General features: G+C 48.8%; 1 protein-coding gene across 1 annotated transcript in view; it reads left to right on the forward strand.

The window, feature by feature from the left end:
• Positions 1-27,308, forward strand: part of SCRIB (scribble planar cell polarity protein) — a 166,724-nt gene that overhangs the window by 18,367 nt on the left and 121,049 nt on the right. The window contains exons 10-15 of the mRNA XM_026657694.2: positions 4,213-4,379; positions 5,030-5,154; positions 6,343-6,468; positions 7,453-7,689; positions 8,168-8,485; positions 10,793-10,855. Coding sequence (XP_026513479.1) covers positions 4,213-4,379; positions 5,030-5,154; positions 6,343-6,468; positions 7,453-7,689; positions 8,168-8,485; positions 10,793-10,855 — 1,036 coding nt within the window. The remainder of the gene's footprint in view (positions 1-4,212; positions 4,380-5,029; positions 5,155-6,342; positions 6,469-7,452; positions 7,690-8,167; positions 8,486-10,792; positions 10,856-27,308) is intronic.

A 27,308-nucleotide genomic window follows, 5' to 3' on the forward strand; every position in this document is an offset into this window, starting at 1 on the left:
CTTGGAAAAGAGATGACTAAGGGGGGATATGATTGAGGTCTATAGAATCATGACTGGTGTGGAGAAAGTAAATAATGAAGTGTTATTTACTCCTCATAATACAAGAACTAGGGGTCACCAAATGAAATGAATAGGCAGCAGGTTTAAAACAAAAGGAAGCATTTCTTCACACAACGCATAGTCAACCTGTGGAACTCTTTGCCAGAGGATATTGTGAAGGCCAAGACTATAACAGGGTTCAAAACTAGATAAGTTCACAGGGGATAGGTCCATCAATGGCTATTAGCCATGAAGGGCAGGGATGGTGTCCCTAGCCTCTGTTTGCCAGAAGCTGGGAATGAGCGACAGAGGAATGGATCACTTGATTACCTGTTCTATTGATTCCCTCTGGGGCTCCTGGCATTGGGCACTGTCAGCAGACAGGATACTAGGCTAGATGGACCCTTGGTCTGACCCAGTATGACCGATCTTATATTCTAAAGCCCTACTCCCTGACTGACTCAGGAGCCACCTGGCTCCAGCTCTTGAAGAGGTGGGACAAGAATGCTGATTTCTTGTCCCCTCCTGTCCAGCTCTAGCTTCCACTGTTTTTCAGCCCTTGTATCTACAGAAGTTTGCAACTACTTTCTTTTCCCAAGTGTCTCACTTAAGCTGTCGGCACTCGTGGAGTGCAATGTGCCCCTGTTAAAGGACAGCACAAGGCCTCAGCACCACTTAGTCTCACTAGGCCCAGGAGTGTGTCTGCTTGGCTGGCCACTCTTACAGATGCCAGTCTCTGTGGGTGTGGGGGCCCCTTTCTCTCCAGATTGGCACAGTATCCGGAGTTGCTGCCTGCGCAGGCAGGTTCTCAGCCAGATCTCACTTCCCTGTGCAGTAGTCCACTGGCTTGTGGGCATTGCTGTTCGGAGCCTATGGGCAGAGGGACTTCTCTACTTCTACTTGATGATCTGCTTTTTATGCAACCAAGGATGACAGTAGCGCTTTTAGCCACAGCATTGCACTGAGAGCTCATGTTGGGGAAATTATCTATGGTGACCTCTGAATCCTTTTCTGAGTCACTGCTTTCCAAGACAGTCGCCCATCCCGTAGGTATAACCTGCATTCTTGACTCTCAGCAGCATTACCTGGGGTTTGGCTTAGTTAAAATGTGTTTGGTAAGACTATGACCATTTAACCAAGTGATTCAGTATTTTTCAATTCACCTTATACAAGTACTGTGATGCAATCTCTTTATTGTGAAAGTGCAACTCACAAATGTAGAATTTTTTTGTGACATAACTGCATTCAAAAACAAAACAATGTAAAACTTTAGAACCTACAAATCCACTCAGTCCTACTTCTTGTTCAGCCAGTCGCTAAGACAAACAAGTTTATTTACGGGAGATAATGCTCCCCACTTCTTATTTACCATGTCACCAGAAAGTGAGAACAGGCGTTTGCATGGCACTTTTGAAGCTGGCATTGCAAAGTATTTACGTGCCAGATATGCATAAAATTCGTATGTCCCTTCATGCTTTGACCACCATTCCAGAGGACATGCTTCCATGCTGATGACGCTCATTTAAAAAAAACGCGTTAATTACATTTGTGACTGAACTCCTTGGGGAAGAATTGTATGTCTCCTGCTCTGTTTAACCTGCATTCTGCCATATATTTCATGTTATAGCAGTCTCGGATGATGACCCAGCATGTTGTTCGTTTTAAGAACACTTTCACTGCAGATTTGACAAAACACAAAGAAGGTACCAGTGTGAGATTTCTAAAGATAGCTACAGCACTCGATACAAGATTTAAGGATCTGAAGTGCCTTTCAAAATCTGAGAGGGATGAGGTGTGGAACATGCTTTCGGAAGTCTTAGAAAAGCAACACTCCAATGTGAAAACTTCAGAACTCGAACCACCAAAAAAGAAAGTCAACTTTCTGCTGGTGCCATCTGACTCGTGATGAAAATGAACATGTCAGTCTGCACTGTTTTGGATCATTATCGAGCAGAACCCATTATCAGCAGGGCTGCATGTCCTCTGGAAGGGTGGTTGAAGCATGAAGGGACATATGAATCCGTGCCATGAGAACGCTTGTTCTCTCTTTCAGGTGACATTGTCAACAAGAAGCAGGCAGCATTATCTCCTGCAAATGTAAACAAACTTTTTTGTGTGATTGGCTGAAAAAGTAGTAGGACTGAATTGACTTATAGGCTCTAAAGTTTAACATTGTTTTATTTTTGAATGCAGTTATTTTTTGTACATAATTGTACATTTGTAAGTTAAACTTTCATTATAAAGAGATTGCACTATAGTACTTGTATTAGGTGAATTGCAAAATACTATTTCTTTTGTTTTTTACAGTGCAAATGTTTGTAATTAAAAATAAATATAAAGTGAGTACTGTACACTTTGTATTCTGTGTTGGTGATTGAAATCAATATATTTGAAAATGTGGAAAACATCCACAAATATTTAAATAAATGGTATTTTATTATTGTTTAACAGCGCAATTAATCACAATTAATTTTTTTAATCACTTGACAGCCCTAAAATTTTTTTTGTTTCATCACCACTTCCACATCTCTTTTTAACCAGGATGGCTTCTTGCCATCTATAACTTTTTTTGTGTCTGTAAAATTGTGGTTTTTAGGGCATGGAATAGCATGTCCCTGTACAATTCGCAGTTTTTGTTACATTCCCAGTCAGCCAATAGTTGCTTTAAGCATTGGAAAATTGGCCCTTTTAAAGTTCCAAATATACATATTCCTGGTTGGTACCATATTCTGTTAGTGCAAGGTAAATGTAACCAGGTCATGATCCCTGTCTGATGCTCTGAGTGCTATTGTAACACACATAATGAGAACAAGTGACAGTGACCGTAGAGTCTCTGCAGGCTTGGGGTCAGAGTGGAATTTCTGCTGTCTGCTTTCTGGCTTTACAGTAAAATCCCGCACCTTCAAAGGGATTTGATGGGTACCAGAGCTTCAAGATGCCACTTTTTCCTCCTCTGTTAAAGCAGCCCATTGTCATGTTGCACTATGACTAAGGCTGAGAGTTTGTCATGGAGGTCATGGAAGTCACGGATTCTGTGACTTTGTGGGATCTCAGTGACTTCTGCAGCAGCCACTGCGGTTGGCCTGGGGGCCACCTGAGTAGCTCAGGCAGCCCCTGGGCCAGCCACACTGGCTGCTGCTGGGGCAGTCTTGGGCCACCGCGTCCCCTTCCTCAGCAGCAACAGGCGTTTGGGTGTGGGAGGGGGCTCAGGTCGGGAGATTGGGTTGAGGGCTCTGGGCGGTGCTTACCTCGGGGGGGGCTCCCCAGAAGCAGTGACATGTCCCTCCCTCAGCTCCTAAGCAGAGCCGTGGCCGGTGCTGCTCCCACATCTCCCATTGGCTGTAGTTTTCTGCCAATGGGAGCTACGGAGCCGGCACTTGGGGCGGAGGCAGTGTGCAGAGCTGCCTGGCCACAGCTCTGCTTAGGAGCTGAGAGAGGGACATGTCTCCACTTCTGGGGGTTACGTGGAGCTGGGTAGGGAGCCTGCCAGCCCCGCCAACACCCCCCAGCCCCGAGTACCTGCGGGGGCTTGGGCTGCTCCCCCGAGAGCACCTGTGGTCCCCCCTAGGCTTCCCCCTTCCCCAAGATTTAGTCAGGGATGTACAAGTCATGGACAGGTCACAGGCCGTGAATTTTTGTTTACTGCCCGTGACCTGTCCATGACTTTTACTAAAAAATACCCATGGTTTAAAACATAGTCTTAAGTATATTCTTCTGCCACTGCCTGGCTGGAGTCCTGCAGTGGGAAGAACATAGGCCTTGGATTGGTTAGACCCTCTGCTTGCCAGGAGTTTTCAGGAACTTGACTGGCCTGGGGCAGAGTCTCCTTTTCCCTAGTGCTGCTCAATGGGGTTTCCTTCCCATTTTCCAGACAAACTCCACATGCAGGCTTGGAGTGAGCCCTGGGTGGTTAAAATACAAGTGTCCCTCTTTTACCCACAGTCATAGAGCTGACAGTGTGGTGGTGGAAGGCTGTGGGAGGACATTTATGCTGCAGAACAGTCTGGCAAGAGCTGTGTGGAGTCTCCATCATGAGAGAGATTCAACACTAGGGAGAGAGGCCCTGTCTCAGGGTTTGCTCCATCCTGCCCCGAGGCAAGTGGAGGAATTCAAGGGCCCAGTGGAGGTTCCTTCTAGGCCAATGGGGTCTCATCAGCCATGTTTCTCATGCAGGCTGCAGAACTTGCCCTTTGCCCTGACAAATCTCAACCTGAAGGCCCTGTGGCTTGCAGAGAACCAGTCCCAGCCCATGCTGAAATTCCAGACAGAAGATGATGAGAAGACGGGCGAAAAGGTTCTTACCTGTTACCTGCTGCCCCAGCAGCCATCTCCCAGTCTAGGTAAGAGGCCCCATGTGAGTGTTTCTCCATGGTGCCTTGCCTTCTCTGGAGAATAGGGAGACAGTCCTGTGGAGAAGGGCTGTTCTCTCTCTTCTCTCTGAGATGAGGCCAAGATCCCATTGTTGCCCTCTCCCCTGGGGTGTCTCTCTTGGTTGCTGTTCCCAGATGTCTCCTCTTCGCCACCCTTGGACTAGTCTCTGTTCATATGGTTATTGTGATTGATGTAACAGGCCTGGGCTCCCAGCTGTTGACATGGGGGATCTCCCCAAGTTGGAGAATGTTAAAGCTGTGAAACTGCCTCTCCAGCAGGTGGCATCAGATCCCTTTAGCTAACCATTTCCTTTTGCTGCTGAACTGCTGTACGAGCATCACAGCATCTGTTTCTTCCCCTCTTCCTACCCAGCGCTGGAGCTGGATCCTTCATGGCCCCCGTGTAGAGGTTGCCAAGTGTCATGCAACCCTCTCAGGGACCACTGAGGGGGTGACAGGAATGTGGCAACACTGTCTCTCCCCCTAAAGCCCCTGCCACTTAGTGGCTATGGGGGGGCTCTCTGATAGAGATGGCCTTGTCGGTGGGAAGTGCGTCTCACCCAGGCCCCAACTCCTTGTCGCCCAGGAGCCAGCTCTCTCTTTATCATCTTTCTCTGCAGAGAATCTCCTGCAGAACAGCGTGGATGAAAGTTGGACAGACACCAACTTGAACCGGGTCAGTGTGATCCAGTTTTTGGACGAGCCCAAAGCTGATGATGAGGAGGAGGCTGGAGCTGAGAAGAGAGTAAGAGAAACAGGCGTGGTGGGTTGTCCAGGGCCTTGCCAGCTTCCTAAGGAAATGTGCTCTGGAGACTTCTGCAGGGCAAGGAGCAATGTGTCTGCCCAGAGCTGCCTCTCCCTCCCCAAGGGGTATGGTATGAGCTGCATCTCCCCCAGCCCTTGCCTCCCAGAGGGGACACACCATCCCAGGCTGAGGGGAACTAGTCTCTGTGCCAAGTCATCCACCCCAGAGACATGTACAGCATGAGGGCTGGCAGGCATAAGAGCAGCAGCTGCCAATAAGGGGCCTGCACAGGTTTGCATTCTGGACACCTGTCCTATTAAGAATAGAACTGTGGCCACTAACTCACTTTACAAAAGGTTCACCAAATAGTCATCCCATGGTGGTGGCTTTCAGTCACTGCAATCCCAGTGCACTGCCCCCAGTCCTCAGCCTCTTGATCTGGACAGACAGTCCCCCGACTTGGGACCCGATGGGAACTAATGCACTGGAGGGGAAAAGCCTGTATCCCATGACTACATATCAGTCACTCAGATTTTACAGCCCTAGGTGAAGTCACAGAGCCAGAGAAACATGGCCGGTTATTTCACTCCAAACTCTAGAGTGGTGGGGCATGGTGAAGGCTACTGCGACCTGTCTGTGATGCTAGAGCATCCAGCAGGACTTCTGACTTTAGGAGATGGAGAGTCATTGGACTGGAATCTAGCCCCTTGTAATAAAAGGAGTTAGAGCAAGTCGAGGTGCTGGGCCTGCTCTGGGAGTCCCTAGGGCCTTCAGCCCCATGAATGTTTGTGGTTTTCTACCACCATATTCTGTTGTTTGAAATGCTGTTCTCTTGCCTGTTGCTTTGGGACAGATCCACTCAACAAGTGCCATTGGCACTGCTGAGATGCAAGAGACTGTAGCATGCACTAAAGGAATACCAGAGAGATTGAGGGGAATCTACCTGCATTCTCCCCTCAGGGCTCCTGCTCATCATAGCACAGATTGGAGGTGTGGGGATAATTCAGCCCAGTGGCAGTGAGGTGGGGCCCAGTTGGGGCTGCATCTCCCCCTGGGTTGGGGCCAGCTCCAGGTTTGGCATTCTCTGTTGGCAAAGTGTGAGGATGAGCTGATGCTCAGTCTAAAAGTCTGGAGTCTCTGGGCTCTGTGCACTGGCTCATCTGCTCTGATGCTCTCTTTCCCTGGCAGGGCCTGCAGCGCAGAGCAACTCCTCACCCTAGTGAACTGAAGGTTATGAAGAAAGTGATCGAAGTTCGGCGCAATGAGATATATTCTGCGAAGCCCGATGTGGACCTGGATTCTCCAAACTCAGAGGTGAGTGCTCCCCGCACAGAGAGCGGGACCAGGCCAGAAAGTTGCAGAGCTCTCTGGCATGCACCTTTAATTGCACCAGCTGAGCACTAAGCCACCCTTGCAGAGATCAGAGCCAGTACCATGGGAGCTCTGGAATTGGGGCTTTATTGGATTGACAGTGCAGGGGCTGGTGCAGCATTTTTCTGAGGTGGGGCAGCAATGTCTGTAGGCTTGGCCAAAGAAGTGAATTGTTAGGAGGCGCTGGAATGAAGAGCATGTGGAATCCTGCTTCACTGACGTCGTGTGGGAGTCCCATGCAGAGGGGGCAGCAAGAGAGGGACAAGGAAAAAAATGGCCATGAAAACTGGCACCATTGGCATAGTATGGGGAAGGCAAAAGGAGGTCAGCTTGCATGTGGGCTGGGCTGAGGCAGAGCAGGACCTTGACAGCCTGTGTGCAAAGTGATGCATTCTTAGGGCAGTTTTGGGCACAGGACTTGGCATCAAGCAGCTCGGGGGTTGCCCTGGCTCTGGCTCTGGCTCTGACCCTGACTTGATTGCTGTGTGAATCTCTGCCCTTCTGAGTCATTCTGTCTGTGTGCCTTTGTCCTGGGATAATGCGGCCCCCTCAGCAAGGAAGGAGCTGTAGTAAAGCGCTTGTAATGGCTTTCCCTTCGCTCCATACAGAGGGTTCCCAGTCGTTCCCAGGGCATCCCCAAATGAGTCACAATGCACAGTTCTGCAGCTGAGTTCCCTACTGAAGTCTTGCCTTCCAGGTGTAACACTGGTGACAGCGCTCTGTGCTGATAGGTACCAGGCTGGCTGTGCCACAGGGGCTGGGATGGAGTGAGCTGGGGAGTGGCACAGATGAGGCCAGGCAGTCCACTAAAGCAGTTGGGATCCTGCTGGGCCAGGGTCTGCAGCATTCCGTGCTGGTCCCATTCCCCCTTTCTGTGTGCCTCTTTGGCTTCTGCCTCAGTTCTCGCTTCCTGTCCCACTCCCACAGGTGAAGAGGCTGAGTGCCATGTCCAATCGCAGCGAGGACTCGCATGTCTCCAACAGCACTGTCTCTGCCAACTTCAGGGAGGAAGAGGAGGAGGAGTGGGGAGGGGGAGACAGGCTGAATGGGCAAGTGCCCGAAACACAGGAGCTGGAGAATGAGGCGAAGCCTGGAGCTAAAGAAGAGCAGGAGGTGGAGGCGGTGACTGGTCAAGAGGAGGAGCTGGAAGTGGAGTACAATGAGGTAGGAGCTGCACTGGGTTGTTTTGTGGAGGATCCTGATGGGGCCTGGCTGGAGATCTCCCAGAGGCAGAGCAGCAGGGAGATGGCTCGAGGTGTGGATGGGAATGGGAGGTGGGATAGAACCTGAATGTTTGCAGAGGGGGTGAGGGCAGGTGGGAGCTGGGCACAGGCAGAGACCAAGGGGGACCATGGAAGTCAGGTGTGGGAGGTAGGTCGGGGGCACAAGGGTGCTGGCAGGGCCCTGGAGCGGGGTGTGGTGGAAGGGAGGGGGAGACAGGCTGAATGGGCTCTGGATATTGCTCCTGGACCTGCCCTGAATAGTGTCAGAGGAGCAGCCCTCAGTCTGTCCCTCCTGCCTGTGGCCGGGGCCCAACCCAGACTAGGTTGGCGTTGCAGACCAGCAGCTGTCAATGCTTTGCCGCCAGGTCCAGCTGTTGTCTGAGGCTCACAGCCCCATTCCTGGGTATTTGTCATTGTAGCCCACAGTGCATTTTGCCGAGGACACTCTGATCCGGAGCGAGGATGAGGATGAGGATGAAGACCGTCCGTTCCCAGTGGAGAAGCAGCGGCTGATCCGCAAGGACACACCGCACTATAAGAAACACTTTAAGATCACCAAGCTGCCCAAGCCAGAGGCAGTGGTGGCGCTCCTGCAGGGGCTGAACAGTGACAGGGTCCCTGAGGAGGAGGAGGAGCTGGGGGGCTGCAATAACAATGCAGAGCCCGAGGAGCAGGAGGAGGCCTGGGACAAGGATGATGTGAAGAACGGAGCCTTGTCCACACAGCCGTCAGTCAAGGTAGGGCCTTGGGAGGGTGCTACACAGGCTGGGAACTCCCTGCTGCTCTCTGGGCTGCCTTTCTGCCTATCCAGCTGCTGGGAGGCAGAGGATGGGTATCCAGAGCCCCTAGATGGCTGTTCTTTGAGCTGCCAGGCCCACACCGTGCTGAAGAGAAAACGGGAGAAGAGAGACTTCAGGCGACACTGTGCTGTGGGTGGAAGAGCTGGGCTTGTCTTGGGGTCAGTGCTGCTGGTTTGTAGCCTTGCCGGCTTCCCAGACTCTCTTCCCTGTGTTCCGTCCAGACTGTCTGTCTCACCCATTGCGGTAGGCTGTGTTCCATGCTGTGAGAGTCATCCTTGTCCCCCAGCCTGAGACAGGTTTTCTCCTCCCAGCTCTGTGGGTGCTGCTTCTCTTCTGTACTGGGGTGAGCTCTTTCTCTGGGTAGATCGGTCATACTTGCTCTGGGTGCCTGCTCCCAGCCTGTTGCACAGAAGCGCCCCCCTGTGGGAAGAACGGGTAGTGGCTGCAGAGTGGCATGCTGCTCTCCCTTGTCCTGAGGAGCTGTGCCTGCTCACGAGTCTTCAGGATGGGGATGCTTTCCAGTGGCTGGGTGCACTGGGAGAATTGGACTCTGCACTCGCTCCACACAGCAGGCCCGGTGCTGCCCTGAGGGCACTGACCTTCCACGTGCCATGGGAACCTGGGGCCAGGGAGCACCATCCTGCTCATGTTTGCCCCACCAGCGGTTGGAGAGGTGGGAGGGTATCTGCCCAGCTCTGAATGGAGCTCACACACTTGGGCAGGCACTTACGGGAATATTTGTCTAGAGAATGGTGTTCATGGGTTTTCATGGAGATGTGCTGGTATGGGGGTAAGGAGGTAACGGGGATGATCTGTGGGGTCAGCTGGAAGTGGGTTTGGAGTTGGTGGCTATGTTGTGGGGCATATCAAGCTGGGAGAGAATTAGGGTTATGATGTGATGTCGTCTCCATTGTGGAATTGCCCCTGCCCAGTTCCCAGCTCCTGGATCTGTGCCTTGGAGCTGGTATAAGGTGCTGGGTTGAAGCTTATGGTCCTATTCAGGCTAGGGGGACCTCTGTCCCCTGTGGCTCCCTGACCAAAGTGAGGGAGGTTTTCATGCACTCAGCATCTTTTATTGATGTTGGGGCCTCCCTTTTTGCCTGCACTGATACCTGCTCCCCTGGGGCTGCCGTGGTCCCCAGCACACAGGCCCCTTGCCATATGAGGCTCTGAGAGCTGTGTGTCAGGAGTGCGCAAGGCTGGCTCTGGCCCCCCCTGCCTCAGAGTTCAGCTGTTACCTGGAAAATGGCCTGGACCAAGAAGGCTTCTTCCAGCCTGGCACCGTGGGCTTAGGGCCCACTCCTGTATGCAAAGCCTAATGAAGATCATGCAGGCACTGGTGCCACAGCTTCTGCATCTCCCCATGGTCAAGTCTGTGCTGCTGATGGTTGCAAGGCCTCTACTAGGAGCTGCCCTTCTCAAGGGGTTGGGTCAGATACCTTTTCCAGCAAGGCATATTTGCAGGCCTGACCCCTTCTCTGAGCTTCTCTCCTGGAGTGGGGATGTGAGTGTTGTGTCTTGGGGAACCGCAGGTGAGATGTGTGTGTGTGTGTGTGTGTGTGTGTGTGTGTGTTGGACAGGCAGAGAGGCGGCAGGGCAGTGTGGAGGTGGGAGTGAATCATGACCTAGAGTTTCTGGCATGAAAACTGGTGCCTTAGGGAAATCCTGAGGGGTCTCGTACTAGAGGTCTCCTGTGTACTTGTGATGGACTTGGGAGCAGGAAACTTGTGGCCTCTGGCAGGATGGGCTGTTGCACCGGAGCCTTTTCTCCAGGAGGGTGGCATGATGAGATTGTGGGGTAGCCTCTGTCCCCTGTGTGCAGCAGCTGGGTGGTGCTACAGGGCCCTTCTCTCCTCTCTCCTGTATCATTCAATCCTTCATTCTTCCTTGACGGGGCACAACAGGGCTAACCACGGCGAGTAACGTTCAGCTTGTGAGGCTGGAGTTCAGATCCTGAGTGCCAAGCCAAACAATGTGGTCCCAGGGCATGGAGTTCTAGGAGTCTGGCCTAGCAGGGTTGGCATTCTCCGTGCTCTGACCACAGGGGAGGTGGCCCTGTCTGGTGCTCTGTGTAGTAGGTGAATGTTGTGAGTGGTGTGGGAGAGGAGATCTCTCCCTGTGCTGTGTGGCAGGGCCTGTCTCTGAGCGGTGTGCAGTCGGGTGGTGGTGGTGGTGGTAATGGTGGTGGGTTTGGTTTTTGCTCCACTAATCCGCATGCCTCTTTGCTGGTTCCTGTCCTAACAGGGGGTGTCGTTTGATCAAGCCAATAATCTGCTGATTGAGCCTGCTCGCATTGAGGAGGAAGAGGTCTGTACCACTCCTGCTGTTCTCTCTCTGCCAGAAATCATCCCACCTGCTTGATTTGCTTCCCAGTCTGAGTCATTGTTGCAGGGGGAATTCTGCTCTGTCTGGGACAAGTGGCTTCTGGACCTGACAAATAACAAATGCACAATGATTGTTTCTTCCCCATCTTTCCCCTCCTTCCCTGCCTTTCCATAACTGAGGTGAGAATGGCTGCTGCAGATCTGGGGTGAGGTGGGAGAAATTTAGGAAACCTGTGGGGGTTGAGAGTTCAATCCGTGCTTGCATTGCATTAAGGAAGAGGGGAGCCAGTCAGATGCGTGGGGAGCAGGAAAGCAAGAAACACCCCTTTTGTGAAGGGGGCTTTAAGGCAGCAGAGAAATCTGTTGGAGGTGGTATCTGAGCACAAGGGCTTGGAATGACTGCTTGTAACCTAGGGTGAGTCTGTAACTCAGGAGTCTGTGCTGTGCAGTAGGAATGGGGGTTGGAGCAAGTGTCTCCCAGCCCAAGTGACCGTGTGGTCCAGTGACTCATTCTTCAGGGCAGTTTAAGGGAAGCTCCCGAAAGCACTACAGAAATGTCCTCTCTACTCCCGCCCCCCTTCAGGACATCATGATGTTTCAAGGGAGATTCTGAAAGCAGCTGTGAGAGTTACTTTTGCAGCAGGTGACAGCAGAGGGATATTTTCTCTGCCTTCCAAGCTCACTGGAATTTTCCAGAGCCCCATCTGTGTCACAGATCAAGCTTCTGCCTCTCGCTACCAGGGCTCACTCTGTCTATGAACTTTCTGACAGTTGCCACGTTCTGAGTGGGCTTGTCCTGTTCCTTGAGCACAGGGGAGTGTCACCCTCCCACTACCACTCTGCAGTGGAGCCAGCTCCACGGCTGGGAAGGAGGAGGTTTCTCCCTGATTTTCCAGGTAACATACGCAGCCCCTGCTGTTGGAATGTCTCCTGCCATCAGCCCTATTGCTCCGTTCCCACTCAGGGGGCACTTTGGTCTGCTGGGAGCTGGCAGAGTACAGAAATGAGATGGATGCCACCTGAACTACTGACAGCCAGCCCCTGTTGTCGGTACTGAATGCTCGCACCCAGAATGCTTCAGCTGTAATGATAATATCTACATATTGTATAGCATGTGCCCTGCCAAGCCCCCAGGAGCTGGGTGCTGTATCAGAGTCCTGGCATTGCTGCTGGTGCAAGTGTCTCCTTGAACTTCCCTATCTGCTCTCTCCCTTGTGCTTGATAGCCAGGCCTGTGTCTGGTATAGGAGCAGGAGTTTCTTGGAGCGGAGTGAAGGGAAATCTGCTCTTTCTATGGAAATGTTGGAGAAATGTTGGCCTTGGGCAGGATGCAGGCTCGATGTCCTCTGATTCTGAGCAGTTCTCCTCCCTCAGTGTATCCCAAGGATGTCTCCATGGCTCTGGAGTGTTGAAGGACATTCACATCAGATGAGGAAGCTCTGACAACACATCCCTCCCTGTCACTCAGGGTACGTTTACACTGTGATAAAAGACCTGCAGCACAGCTGTGACTGGCTTGGGTCAGCTGACTCAGACTCATGAGGCTTGGGCTGCGGGGCTATAAAATTACAGTGTAGATGCTCGGGCTTGGGCTGGAGCCTGGACTCTGGGACCCCACAGTGGACGGGAGGGTCCTAGAACTCAACTGCAGCCTGAACTTGAATGTGTACGTTGCAGTTTTATAGCCCCGCAGCCTGAGCCCTGAGTTCGAGTCAGCTGGCCCAGGCCAGCTGCGAGTCTTTTATTGCAATGTAGACATACCCCCACTGTTGAGTGAGGCTTGGGTGTTGGCCTCCTCTCTTATTGGGTTCAATGCCCTTCCTTCCTGTTGATTGACACTGAGCTCCAGGTGCAGAGACTCTGCTGCTGCTGAAGATGTAGGAGCCCAGGAAATCCCAGCTCTGCGCGCTCTCCCTCTGCCTGAGGGGGTGTAGCACACCCATCCTGGAGCCGGTGAGGTGCTCGGGCCCCATGAAGTTGGCAGTACTGTCAGCTAGAAAATCCAACCTTCTTACTAGCGAATGGAGCCCAGCATGCTGGGATCGCTAAATAAATGAGCATGGAGTGCTTGAGGCAGTTCGTATACTTTGAGAGTGGCATGAGGCACTAAATGCCAGGACATCCCCACTAGGGATTGCCTGTGTCTCAGGGTGAGGCTGTGGAGCAGGGTGTGAACACATTGTTCAGGAGGTGTTCTTGGGCCAGGTTTTCTCTTGGCACCAGTAATGGGCATGTGCTCTGACCTGAAGGATGCTGTGTGCAGGGATCCCTGGCTCAGGGACTCTGCCTGTGGGGCTGAAGTGAGCTCCTGTGCAAGGAAGAAGCCCCATATATAGGTGTCAAGTATAAGTACACCCATATATAGGTGTGACTCCTAATGGGAGGGGCAAGGATTTCTATGTATTACCCCAGGGGCTACCTTTTTCTCTGGCTGGCACAGAATCCAGGAAACCCCCACAGCCAGCTGTTGGGTCTGTGCTCGGTTGTTCAGGACATAAACCACTTTGTTCCAGACGGATTCTTCAGTCCCATTTGGTTTGTTGTCTCCCCAAATCCTCCCTGTCTTGGGCCCAGGGCAGGACTGGTCCTTGCATTGTATTCTCCACCGCTGTGTCCAGTCCAGTTTAAATGGCTTGTGTAAAGGAGCTCTTACTCTGCTACTTGCAGGTGAGAGTCCACTAGCAACGTGTTCCGCCTGGGTGAGATGCTTCCCCTGGGGATGGGGGGGAGATGAATCCCTTTTGTGATCCATCTCGCTGCCAGCCCAGGAGCCTTTCCATGCTATTGAGCCTGACTATCCCTTTGCTCCGCTCTTCTCATCCCTCCTGTTTTATGCCTGCTTGTCCCAGGCTTAGGGCTTCCTTTCCCCATCTGTGCGGCTGTGCACAGAGCAGTCCCTTGCTGCTGCCTCCAGGAGCCTCCTGAGGACCTGTCACATGTTGGTGTCAGAAGGCAGCATAAGAACAGTCCAGGCTCAGGGCTGTTTTCTCCAGGGGAGCTCCCCCCCCCCCCCGCCCTCTTCGGCTCTTCCTCTGCCCTCATGTTTCCCATCTGAGGCTTGTGCTTACACTGAACATGCATAACTGATGAAAGTGCCTGGGTCCCAGCTGGATGTAGTGTGGGGCTGGGCTGACTCCCCGGAGCTTGTGAAAGTCACTAGGGGGTACTGTGCAGGGTAGATAGTGGCTGGGGGAAGTAGCGGGTTGGGGTCCTGAGCGGCTCCCTTCCCCCTTCTGGGAATAGCTGTCTTGAGATGTTTCCCCTGCTTGTGGGGTCCCATGTTCTCTTGGCCCAGTGTGCAATAGGGAGCAGCACCAGGCTGGGGGAGGGGCAGTGTAACTTCCAGAGGATGGGAAGCCTTAAGTTCAGAGCAGGTGGTTGATGGCTGTAGCTGGTCTGGATGGGACTTGCCTTCAGCCAAAAGTTGTGTTCCCTAGGGAAACTACTATGTGAACAGAGACACTGACTGTGCCTGGGCTCATGGGGGGCCCTTGGGGTCCAAAAGGAAACTGGTTTCGTATCTGCAGGACCAGGCCAGGACTCACTCCTGCACTGGAGGACTGCAGCCATTGGTCACAGCTCTATCACCTCCACCTGGAAAGGCCAGAGAAAGCAAAACCAAATTTGGACATGAGCCCCATGTGCCTGGCCCGATGCCTTTTGGGGCACCAGCCTTGGCTCTGCTGGAACTGTCAGTGGGAGTGAATCCCAGAGAGGAAGGCCTTCGGCCACCTCTCTTGGCATGTTCAGCCCAGGAGTAGGAGCCTCTCAGTGGATGGATGAGAGCAGCTCCCAGAGCAGCCAGGGCCTTAAGGATCCTGTCTAGCATCTGAGCAGGTAGCCACCCTGGGAAGTGATCTCAGGGAATGAACAGCTGTGTTCTGCCCCAACTGGTGCTCGCAGGTGGGTGTGAGGACAACCTCAGTCACAGCCTATTGCAGTAGGTAAGAGGCCTGGCTGACCACTGAGGCCTTCACCAGAGAGCTGTGGCAGCCTCAGGGAAATGCAGGAACAGGGCCAGGGGAGTGCGAAGCCGCAGAGCATCCTGGAGAGAGGCAGCTGTCCCCCCTGAACAGAAGGTGCCAGCATGGCTTCTCCCTCTTCCTGCAGAGCATGTGTAGGCCAGTCCCAGCCCTTTCTCCCCCGACCCACACGAGTAGTGCTGCAGTTGTGTGAGGTTTGTTCTCAGTCTTGTGCTCTAGAAATGCCAAACCCATTCTGCACAAGCACTCCAACAAAACGTAATTCCAGCCTAGGAAGGAAAGTTATGAGCAAAGATAGAAGACGTGCTGCTGCCTCACCTGCCCCTCCACTTCATCCAGTACTTGCAGGTCAGGAATGACCTGACGGAGGTTCCTTTTAATCCGGGCCAAAGGAGTCCATGTCTATGGATATCTACCCCCACCTCCATGGAGACAACTGTTGGGTCTAGGCAGGCATGTGAGACCAAAAAGAAACAGAAGAACTGCTAGGGGCCCCATCTAGCCCAGACTTCTGTGTCTTAAGGAGCTGGAACCCGGTTTCATAGAACTCTGCTGCTACAGGAAGGAAGGTGTGTGGTTAAAGCACAAGACTACATGTCAGATCTGGATTCTTCTTCTGGCTTTGACCCAGTTCCAAGACCTTAGGCAAGTCCCTTTCCCTCTCTGTGCTTCCGTTTCCACAGCTGTTTCTTAGAGCTGATGCTGCCCTGCTCTGCAACAGGCTGTTTGTGAGGAACTGAAGGGCAAGATATTGCTTTTCTAAGTGGTGAGGCTGCTCTGTTTCAGAGATGTCATCTCAGAAATAGAAAAGGTCCACAGAGCGCGTCTGGACTGAGAATGTCAGCCAGGTGTTCCACCAGAGCCTGTGTAACTGACTCAGGCTTCTTAATCTGGAGATCAGAATCAGAGGAGAGAGGGATATGAGAGAATGTTTGCTGTCAAGGCCAGGTGTGTGGGGGGGCTCCTGGTGACCCATCTGGAACTGCCCCATAGCCCTCTCCCCATTAAAGACAGAGCTGAGAACTAGTAGTGTTCGCTGTGCGAGTGGGAGGGGCCTGGCAAGCTTCCTTATTTCTATAGGGGGCTTTCACAATAGCACAAGGTGAGCTGCAGAGGACGTGCTGGGAATCTCCTGCTGTAGCTAAAGCTGCTAGACAATTTCTGTTCAAACTCTCTGTTCTCGCAGGCTCAGAGCTCCCTGACACACGCACCTAAGGGCTGAGATTCTCCACTTTCAGCCTCTGAGTGACAGTGAATTGGAGCAAAATCCCATCTGGTGTGTTGGAATCAGGAGAAGAAAAAAGCCAATAATCATTCTCCCCTTTAAAAATAACCTTGTCCGTCTTCCTGCAAGGATAGCTCAGAAATGTCACCCTGGGTACAAATAATCTCCTTGTGCCCAAGTGCAAGCCCCATGCTGGGCATCACAATTATAAATTCCCTCCCATGCCCCCTTTGTCTGGATCCCTAGGGTGGAGTTGTACCTCTGGTGTCTGCCCAGTAGGACCTACAGGCCTGTGGAGGATGCTGCCAGTTTTTGGGAACTTGGGGATACAGATCTTCAGTCCACCCTAAGTGGGGTGTGGGGGGTTGATTCATACATTTTTTTTTTTTAAGGCCTGAAAGGACCATTAAATTTCCTAATGGTCTCATCTCTTGTATAATACAGGACAGAGAATTTCACTCAGTTACTTCTGTATTGAGCCTAATAATTTGTGTTTGACTAAAGCAGCTTCCAGAGAAGCATCCAGTCTGGATTTGAAGACTTCAAGAGATGGAGAATCCACCACTTCCCTTGGGAGTCTGTTCCAGTGGTTAATCTCTCTCGCTGTTTTAAAAAAAAGCCTAACTTCCCATTCGAATTTGTCTGCCTTCAGTGTCTAGCCATTTCAGCCAGGGTCTTGTTGTGTCTTCTTGTGCTAGCTTAAAGAGCCATTTAGTACCAGATATTTTCTCCCCATATAAGTGACAGAGTCCTGTGGCATCTTATAGACCAACAGACATTTTGGAGCATAAGCTTTCGTGGGTGAATACTCACTTTGTCAGATGCATGTAGTGGAAATTTCCAGAGGCCAATCTCCCCATATAGGTATTTATAGACTGTAATCAAGTCACCTCTCTCTCTTATTTTTGATAAGATAAACAGATTGAGCTCTTTACATCTCTCACTGTAAGGCATTTTCTCCAGTCCTCAGATAATTTTTGTGGCCTTTTCAATATTTCAACATCCTCCTATAAATGTGGACACCAGAACTGGATGCAGTATTCCAGCATTGGTCTTACCAATACCATCCATACAAAACACAGGTAAAATCACCTTCCTTCTCCCTGTCGTTTCTTTGTATACCCAAGGATCATCTTAGCCTGTTTTGCCACAGCGTCTCACTGGGAGCTCATGTTCAGTGCTTGTCTACTACGACCCTTAAATCCTTTTCAGTCACTGCCTTCCATGATGCAGTCCATAGGTCTGGCATGCACTCAGTGTTCCTAGGTGTATAACTTAACTTGGCATTTAGAATACTGTGTGCCGTTCTGGAGCCTGTTCTCAAGAAAGGTTAATTCAGACTGGAACGGGTGTGAGAAGGGCTGCTAGGATGCTCAGGGCAATGGAAAGCCTGTCTCACAAGAGTAGTCTGAGAGCTTGGCTTGTTTAGCTTAGCAAAGTGAAGGCTGAGGGGGGATCTGGTTGCTCTCTATAAATACAACAGGGGAGGCTAATCACCAGGGAGGGAGAAGAGCTACCTAAGCCAGAGCACAATGTTGGTGCAAGAACAAATGGGGATAAACTGGTCATGAATAAATTGAGGCTGGAAATTAGAAGGTTCAGAGGAGCAAGATTCTGGAACAGCCTACCAAGAGGAGTAGTGGGGCAAACACCCTAACTAGTTTGAAGATCGAGCTTGTTAACTCTATGTATGGGATTATAGGAAAGTGGAAGGCAATTTGGGTGAATGGGACCATGAAATGATCGATTTCACGATTCAAGGGAAAGGACAGAGTGAGAGCTGCAGAATAAAGACAATGGACTTAAAAAAAAAAAACCAAAAAAACAAAAACACAAAAACCCACAACCAAAACACTTTAACAAGCTGAGAGAACTGGGAGGTAAGGTCTTGTGGGAAGAAAATTTAAGGGATAAAGGAGTTCAGAAGAACTGGCAGTTTCTCAGAGACAATATTAAATGCACAGCTGCCCACTATTCTGATCCAAAGGAAAGATAGGTAAGAGGCCAATATAACTCCCTCAGGGGCTTTTTAATGACCTGAAAATCGAAAAGGAGTCCTACAAGAGTGGAAACCTGGATGAATTGCTAAGGAGGAACACACAAGAATAGCCTAAGCAGGTAGGGACAAAATCAGAAATGCTAAGGCACAAAATGAGTTACGCCGAGCCAGGGACATCAAAGGCGATAAGAAAAGGTTCTTTAAATACATTAGGAACAAGAAAAAGAAAAAGGGGGAGGAGAAGGAGAGCTAATAACTAGGGCTGTCAACCGATTAAAAAAATTAATCGCACTGATTAAACACTAATAGAATACCATTTATTTAAATATTTTTGGATGTTTTCTACATTTTCAAATATATTGATTTCAATCAACAGAATACAAAGTGTACAGTGCTTGCTTTATATTTATTTTTGATTACAAATATTTGCACTGTAAAAAAAACGAGATAGTATTTTTCAATTCACCTAATACAAGTACTATAGTGCAATCTCTTTATCATGAAAGTTGAACTTACAAATGTAGAATTATGTACCAAAAAAACCTGCATTCAAAAATAAAACAATGTAAAACTTTAGAGACTACAAGGCCACTCAGTCCTATTTCTTGTTCAGCCAATTGCTCAGACAAACAAGTTTGTTTACATTTGCAGGACATAATGCTGCCCGCTTCTTGTTGACAATGTTACCTGAAAGTGAGAACAGGTGTTTGTGTGGCACTGTTATAGCCGGCGTTGCAAGATATTTACGTGCCAGGTGCGCTAAAAATTCATATATCCCTTCATGCTTCAACCACCATTCCTGGGGACATGCGTCCATGCTGATGACGGGTTCTGCTTGATAACAATCCAAAGCAGTGCGGACCGACGCGTGTTCATTTTCATCATCTGAGTCAGATGCCACCAGCAGAAGGTTGATTTTCTTTTTTGGTGGTTCGGGTTCTGTAGTTTCTGCATCGGAGTGTTGCTCTTTTAAGACTTCTGAAAGCATGCTCCACACCTCATCCCTCTCAGATTTTGGAAGGCACTTCGGATTCTTAAATCTTGGGTCGAGAGCTGTAGCTATCTTTAGAAGTCTCACATTGATAACTTCTTTGCATTTTGTCAAATCTACAGCAAAAGTCTTCTTAAAATGAACAACATGTGCTGAGTCATCATCTGAGACTGCTATAACATGAAATATATGGCAGAATGTGAGTAAAACAGAGCATAATTTTCCCCCAAGAAGTTCAGTCAGAAATTTAATTAGTGCATTATTTTTTTAACGAGTGGCATCAGCATGGAAGCATGTCCCCTGGAATGGTGGCCGAAGCATGAAGGGGCATATGAATGTTTAGCATATCTGGCATGTAAATACCTTGCAATGCCCGCTACAAAAGTGCCATGCAGATGCCTGTTCTCACTTTCTGGTGACATTGTAAATAAGAAGTGGGCAGCATTATCTCCCACAAATGTAAACAAACTTGTTTGTCTTAGTGATTGGCTGAACACGAAGTAGGACTGAGTGGACTTGTAGGCTCTAAAGTTTTACATAACTGCACTCAAATAAAACAATGCAACAAAAAAACTCTACATTTGTAAGTTGCACTTTCACAACAAAGAGATTGCTCCACAGTACTTGTATGAGATGAATTGAAAAGTACTATTTCTTTTATAATTTTTACTGTGCAAATATTTGTAATAAAAAATAATATAAAGTGAGCAGTGTACACTTTGTATTCTGTGTTGTAATGCCGACGAAGTGGGCATTCACCCACCAAAGCTTATGCTCCAATACATCTGTTAGTCTTAAAGGTGCCACAGGACCCTCTGTTGCTTTTTACAGATCCAGACTAACATGGCTACCCCTCTGATACTTGTGTTGTAATTGAAACCAATATATTTGAAAATGTAGAAAAACATCCAAAAATATTTAATAAATTTTAATTGGTATTCTATTGATTAACAGTGCAATTAAAACTGTGATTAATCGCCATTAATTTTTTTGAGTTAATCACATGACTTTACTGTGATTAATTGACAGCCCTCCTAATAACTGATGACATCAAGAAGGCCAAGATGTGTAATGCCTATTTTGCTTCAGTCTTCACTAAGAAGGCTAATACCAGATACTCAACACAATTACTATTAACAAGGGGAAGAAATACAAGCCAAACTAGGAAAAGAACAGGTTCACTGAAGCAATTAAATATTAGTCAACAATGTGATGCAGTTGTGAAAAAGGCTACATTTTTGGGTATATTAACAGGAGTGTCATATGTAAGAAACAGCAGTTTATTGTCCTGCATTACTTGATACTGATGAGGCCTTAGCTAAAGTACTGAGTCCAATTCTGGGTAACACATTTTAGGCAAGATGTGAACCAATTGGAGAGAGTCCAGATGAGAGCAACAAAAATGATACAAGAGTTAGAAAATCTCACCTATGAAGAAAGGTTAAAAAAACTGGCCATGTTTAGTCATGAGAAAAGAAGAGTGAGGGGGGGGGACCTAATAAGTCTTCCAATATGTTAAGGACTGTTATAAAGAGGATGGTGATCAATAGTTCTCCACATCTACTGAAGGTAGGACAGGAAGTAATGGGCTTAATCTGCAGCAAAGTTAGATATTAGGAAAAACTTTTGCTATAAGCATAGTTAAACTGTGGAATAGGCTTTCAGTGGAGGTTGAGGAATTGGAGGTATTTAAGAACAGGTTCAACAAATACCTGTCAGGGTGGGTCTAGGTTTACTTGGTCCTGCCTCAGCAAAGAGGGCTGGACTTGATCTCTCAGGGTCCCTCCCAGCCCTACATTTCTATGATGGGGTTGAAGAGCAAAGGACTGAGTTTGACACAGGAGGTCCCTATGCAGTAACTTTTATCAGCCAAACTCTTAAACCAGATTTCATTCTTTGATATGCTTGTTTGACAAGACCAGTTTTCTGTAAAACCATGTCAACTTCTATTAGGCCTGGTCCACACTACCCCCCCACTTTGGACTAAGGTACGCAAATTCAGCTACGTTAATAACGTAGCTGAATTCGAAGTACCTTAGTCCGAACTTACCGCGGGTCCAGACGCTGCAGGCAGGCTCCCCCATCGATGCCGCATACTCCTCTCGCCGAGCTGGAGTACCGGCGTCGACGGCAAGCACTTCCGGGATCGATTTATCGCATCTAGACAAGACGCGATAAATCGATCCCAGAACATCGATTGCCTGCAGTCGGACCCGGAGGTAAGTGTAGACGTACCCTTAGTTATATTCCTGTCCTTTAATTCTTTATTGAATAAATCCCATATTAGCTTTGTTGCTCAGTAGTGGTGTTGGGCTAACTGGCCTGTAATTACCGGTGTCATCTTGCTTGCCTTCTTTGAATATTGGCATGACATTTGCACTCTTCCAATCTACTAGAATTTCCTCAGTATTCCAAGATTTATTAAAAATTAACATTAGTGGGCCAGACTTCTCCTCAGCCAACTTTTGTAATACTCTTGGGTGCAAGTTTTGCAGACATGCTGATTTAAAATTGTTTATCCCTAGTAGATGCTGTTTAACATTCTACTTAGTTACTAATGGACTGGAATGTACTTTATCATCCTCATGTAATAAGAGTATATCATTCCTTCACTTCCCTCCCCCAACCCATGCCTGCACAGGACTAGATCTAGTACGGTGGGGGCTCTGGTGGCTTCCAGTTTAGGTAGTGAATGGGGTAAGTGTCTGCAGGAAACAGCTTTCTCAGCATCTGGCCCCAGACTGGAAAAAACTTCCAAGGAACTAAGGATTATTACAAATCTCCCCACCTTCTGCTCTATGTCTTAGCTACACTTGGCCAATTAGCTTTCTCTAACATAAACAGAGAGCAGCATTTTTTAAAACTTCAAACTGTGTCAAAACACTCCACTGTACGCACAGTTCTACTGGGGAGAGAATGAGAGAACACGAGCCACACATGACCAATGTTAGTCATGTCACTTAATGCACCAAGTGGTAGGTGCTCAGGTACTATGGTGCTGAAGGTAGTATAAGAATATGCAACACAGCTGCCATAGCACTTGAGTGTAGATGCTACCTATGCCGATGGGACGGAGTCTCCTGTTGGAATAGGTAATTCACCTCCCCATGAGGCGGTTGGTAGGTCGATAGAAGAATTAGTGTTGTCTACACTGAGGGCTAGGTCAATATAGCTACATCTCTCAGGCGTGTGGATTTTTCCACTGACTGAGAGATGTAGCTATGCCAGTGTAATTTCCTAGTGTAGACCAGGCCTAAGAATCTGCATAAAATAGAATAGTGTCAAAAGCTTGGGACTAAGACGCTGGCCTGTGTCCGAGAACCAGGCACTGAAACAAAAATCTCCTGCCCCAGCCATGGAGCACAGGACTTGCCACAGTGGATCAGACTCAGGATTCAACTAGTCCAGTCTCCCATCTCACAGCAGTCAGTACCAGGACTGTAGCCCTGAAATAGGAGGTTTTATCTCCCTTCCCAAACATTTTTCTTTACATCAACGGATATTGTTACCATATACATGTCTAATTGCTCTTTGAATCTTAAAAGTTCTTAGTCTCAGAGATATCCTGTAGCAGTGAGTTCCTCAGTTAAATTACATGTGGTGAGAGAATATTTTCTTTTATAACTGAATTAGCCACCTTCCAATTTCATTGTATGTTCCTTTGTTGTTGTGAGACAGGGAAATAGAAGCTCCTCTACCTTCTCTAGGCCATTATTTTACATACTTTTATCACGTCCACTGTGATTTGTCTCCTTTCTAAAATAATCAATCCCATTCTTCTCAATCTCCTTTCTTATAAAATTTTTTCCATACTGCTGATCGTGAGCTTGGGCAAGTCACTTCCCCAACTATTCCTCAGTTCATCAACAAGAACCAGTGGAACATCAAGTGCCGTAGTAAATTCTCCATCACTTGAATTCTTTAAATCAAGATTGAATGTTGTTCTAAAAGACACTCTAGTTCAACTACAAGTTACTGGGCTGGCTGCGGGAGTCTCTGGGTAAAGTTCTCTGGTGTGTGCTATACAGGAGGTCAGCCTCTAGGAATACATTGCTCCTTTCTGGCCCTAAATTCTATGAATTTGTAAAGCAGGGAGTATGGCCCAGATCCTCAAAGGTATTTAGGTGCCCAACTCCCATTGATTTCAAGGGAAGTGAGGAGCCTTAACTTCCTTTGAGAATCTGGACCTGTACTGCCTTCCTACAAGGGGCCGCGTGAGGATAAGTTGACTGTCGTCTGGGTGGCTCATGGGAATCAAGGAAAAGCCAATAAATAAATTAGTAGAAACTCCTGGAAATAGGCGTTGTTGTCCCACTTCCCCTGCTAAGGAAGGGCAAAGGCACTGCAGTCTGGGTCCAATTCCTGATTTGTCGCCACTTTGAGAGGTCGGACATTCCCCATTCAGACTGGAGAAGCTCATTCACAAATGACTGTCCTATCAGCCATCACAGCTGCCCAGCCCACCTCCCTGCAGTTTTAGAATAATAGAATATCAGGGTTGGAAGGGACCTCAGGAGGTCATCTAGTCCAACCCCCTGCTCAAAGCAGGACCAATTCCCAACTAAAGCATCCCAGCCAGGGCTTTGTCAAGCCTGACCTTAAAAACCTCTAAGGAAGGAGATTCCACCACCTCCCTAGGTAACCCATTCCAGTGCTTCACCACCCTCCTAGTGAAAAAGTTTTTCCTAATATCCAACCTAGACCTCCCCCACTGCAACTTGAGACCATTACTCCTTGTTCTGTCATCAGGTACCACTGAGAACAGTCTAGATCCATCCTCTTTGGAACCCCCTTTCAAGTAGTTGAAAGCAGCTATCAAATCCCCCCTCATTCTTCTCTTCTGCAGACTAAACAATCCCAGTTCCCTCAGCCTCTCCTCAGAAGTCATGTGCTCCAGCCCCCTAATCATTTTTGTTGCCCTCCGCTGGACTCTTTCCAATTTTTCCACATCCTTCTTGTAGTGTGGGGCCCAAAACTGGACACAGTACTCCAGATGAGGCCTCACCAATGTTGAATAGAGGGGAATGATCACGTCTCTCAATCCGCTGGCAATGCCCCTACTTATACAGCCCAAAATGCCATTAGCCTTCTTGGCAACAAGGGCACACTGTTGACTCATATCCAGCTTCTCATCCACTGTAACCCCTAGGTCCTTTTCTGCAGAACTGCTTCCTAGCCATTCGGTCCCTAGTCTGTAACAGTGCATGGAATTCTTCCGTCCTAAGTGCAGGACTCTGCACTTGTCCTTGTTGAACCTCATCAGGTTTCTTTTGGCCCAATCCTCTAATTTGTCTAGGTCCCTCTGTATCCTGTCCCTACCCTCCAGCGTATCTACCACTCCTCCCAGTTTAGTTTTCCTCTAGATTCCTGTCAAAAACAGACTTTACCAGTATGTGGGTCTACCCAAGTGTCACCACTAGGAGCTCTGAGGATCCTGATGCAGGAAGCACTAGCTTCTCTCGTCCATATTTCTTGAACTTGCCATGTGACTGAGAGATCTAGACTGGTCTCCCATACAGAGTTGGATACTTGCTATTTTCTGGTGAGCCTGCCCCCTCTCCCCCCACTGTGTCGTCTTACCATCTGAGCAGCCTTCCTTGTGGGGCAGCCTCTGCTTGCAGGCATCGTGAGCTTGACGTCCTCTCTAATTAGCACTGTTCCCTGCTTCCCTTGCGGCTCAAAGTGACCCTGAGAACAGCTCTGATATTTCTATCCAGGGGGAACTCAGACTTTTCCTCCTCCTGCTTTGCCCCCATTCCCATGCACTGAATTCCAAAGGGCTCTAGCAAACAGCTGGGGGCAGGGGCTCCCCACTTGTTCCTTAGGGAGATTGTAAACAAGACCTCAGAATATCGAAAACCGGCAGATCATGATGATTGGGATTTCTCAACCCTACGGGTTAGCATATAACAATACGTCCACAGTGCTGTCATGGGCGGGAGCAACAGAGCCCAGGAGCTGGGCACCTGGAGCTTTGAGTAACACAAGGATTGAACTGAGTTTGGAACAGAAAAGTGTAAATAAATTTAGTTGTGGTACAAAACTACTCTTTAAAGTGTACACAACAGCTATAATTTTATTATCTTTTAACTGTAGCCCCTCCCCAATAACAAAAAAAAGTTGTCCCTGCCCCTGGAGCAGCTTTGAGGAGATTTGCAGGGATGCCCCTGGGCACCTAGCATTATTGAACCCAGATCCTGTCCTCATTAGATGCTGCTCTCCATTACTGGCTCCTGCAGGCTGCTGGGCTGCTCTCCCTCCCCTTAGTGCCAGTTTGAGGGAGGCAGATCGTTTGGCTCTTCGATTCCCTGCTCACCAGCCCTGTATTGTGAATGTTTGTTCCCTACAAACCAAGAACAAGAGTGATAACACAAAGCAACCTCTAAAAGGAATAAAGACTATAGGGTACGGCTGCACAGCAGGTGGGAGGTGTGATTCAAAGTGTGGATAGACATACATATGGGGATGGCTCTCAGTTCTTCCAGACTACTGCACCCCTTTCAGGAGTCTGATTTGTCTCGTGTACCCTCAAGTTTCACCTCACTTAAAAACGACTTGCTTACAAAAGTGTCACAGCACACTATTACTGAAAAAATGCTTACTTTTTTATTTTTACCATATCATTATAAAATAAATCAATTGGAATATAAATATTGTACTTACATTGCAGTGTATAGTATATTGAGCAGTATAAACAAGTCACTGACTGAATGAAATTTTAGTTTGTACTGACTTTGCTAGTGCTTTTTATGCAGCCTGTTGTAAAACTAGGCAAATATCTAGATGAGCTGCTGTACCCCCTGGAAGACCGCTGAGTATCCCCGGTGGAGAACCACTGAGCTATTGCCTAAAATAGTGTGGCCATGGCGGCACGGACGTTGGCTCAGGCCAGCTACCCAAGTATATACTCAGCTGTTCAAGTGGGATAGTTCTCTGAAAACATCTGTTCAATGTGCAGAAGCAGTCAAAAAAGCTAAGAGAATGTTAGGAACCATTAGGAAAGGGATAGATAAGACAGAAAATACAATGCCACTATATCAATCAATGGTACGCCCACACCTTGAATACTGCATGCTGTTCTGGTTGCCCCATCTCAAAAAAGTTAGAATTGGGAAAAGTACAGAGAAGGGCAACAAAAATGATTAGTGGTATGGAACAGCATCCATAGGAAGGGAGAATAAAAAGACTGGGACTGTTGGAAAAGAGAGGCCTAAGGGTGGAAATGATAGAAGTCTATAAAATCTAAAACTTGCAGAGAAAGTGAATAGGGACTTGTCATTTATCCCTTCACGTAACACAAGAACTAGGGGTCACCCAATGAAATTAATAGGTAGCAGGTTTAATACAAACAAAAGGAAATATTTCTTCACACATCACACAGTCAACCTGTGGAACTCATTGTCATGGGATGTTGTGAAGGCCCAAAGTATAACTGGGTTCCAAAAAGAATTAGCTAAATTCATGGAGGATGGGTTTATCAATGGCTATTAGCCAGGATGGTCAAGGACACAACCCCAGCTTTGGATGCCCCTCAACCTCCAAATGCCAGAAGCGGGGGGAGAGGGGGGGAGGCATGTGGGGGAATGGATCACTTGATAATTGCCCTGCTCTGTTCATTCCCTCTGAAACATCTGGCACTGGCCACTGTCAGAGACAGGATACTGGGCTAGATGCACCATTGGTCTGATCCAGTCTGGCTAGAGTTGGAAATTCCCCACCACATCCCATCTCTGGGGCCAGGATCATTCACTCCTGTTTAGCTTTTCGATTGTTTGCTTTAGTCTAGTTCTAAACAGCCCAAGCGATAAGCTCCCACCTCTCCACTGATCGCACATTCTGATATTTCCAGCCTGTCGTCATGTCCCCTTTAGTTGTTGCTTAGCGAAGCCAGACAGATTTAGCTCTTCTAATCTCTCCTGGTGAGTCAATCTTTCTGGCCCCTGAGCTGTTTCCTGGCTCTTCTCTGAGCACCAGGTGAGGCCTCCCCAGAGCAGACAGAGAAGGACTCTCCCCTCCCTGTCCCAGAGCAGGAGGTGTGGGACTGAGGGACCTGAAGCTGAGCACAGGATCCCGGTGGGGATGCAGGGTAGTGTCTCTCCAGAGCTGGAGAGAGAAGGAGACTGGCCCCTCCCTGCTCCCACACTCCCACTGGGCTTTTCTAGCTGCTTTACCCCACTGCAAACTCTGGTCTAACTCACTGCTGCCGCCCCATCTTGGTCTGGTGGCTGCCTCTGTGGTC

Source organism: Terrapene carolina, unplaced genomic scaffold (assembly GCF_002925995.2).
Source record: "Terrapene carolina triunguis isolate 2854851 unplaced genomic scaffold, T_m_triunguis-2.0 Scaffold268, whole genome shotgun sequence".
NCBI classification, from domain to species: domain Eukaryota; kingdom Metazoa; phylum Chordata; order Testudines; family Emydidae; genus Terrapene; species Terrapene triunguis.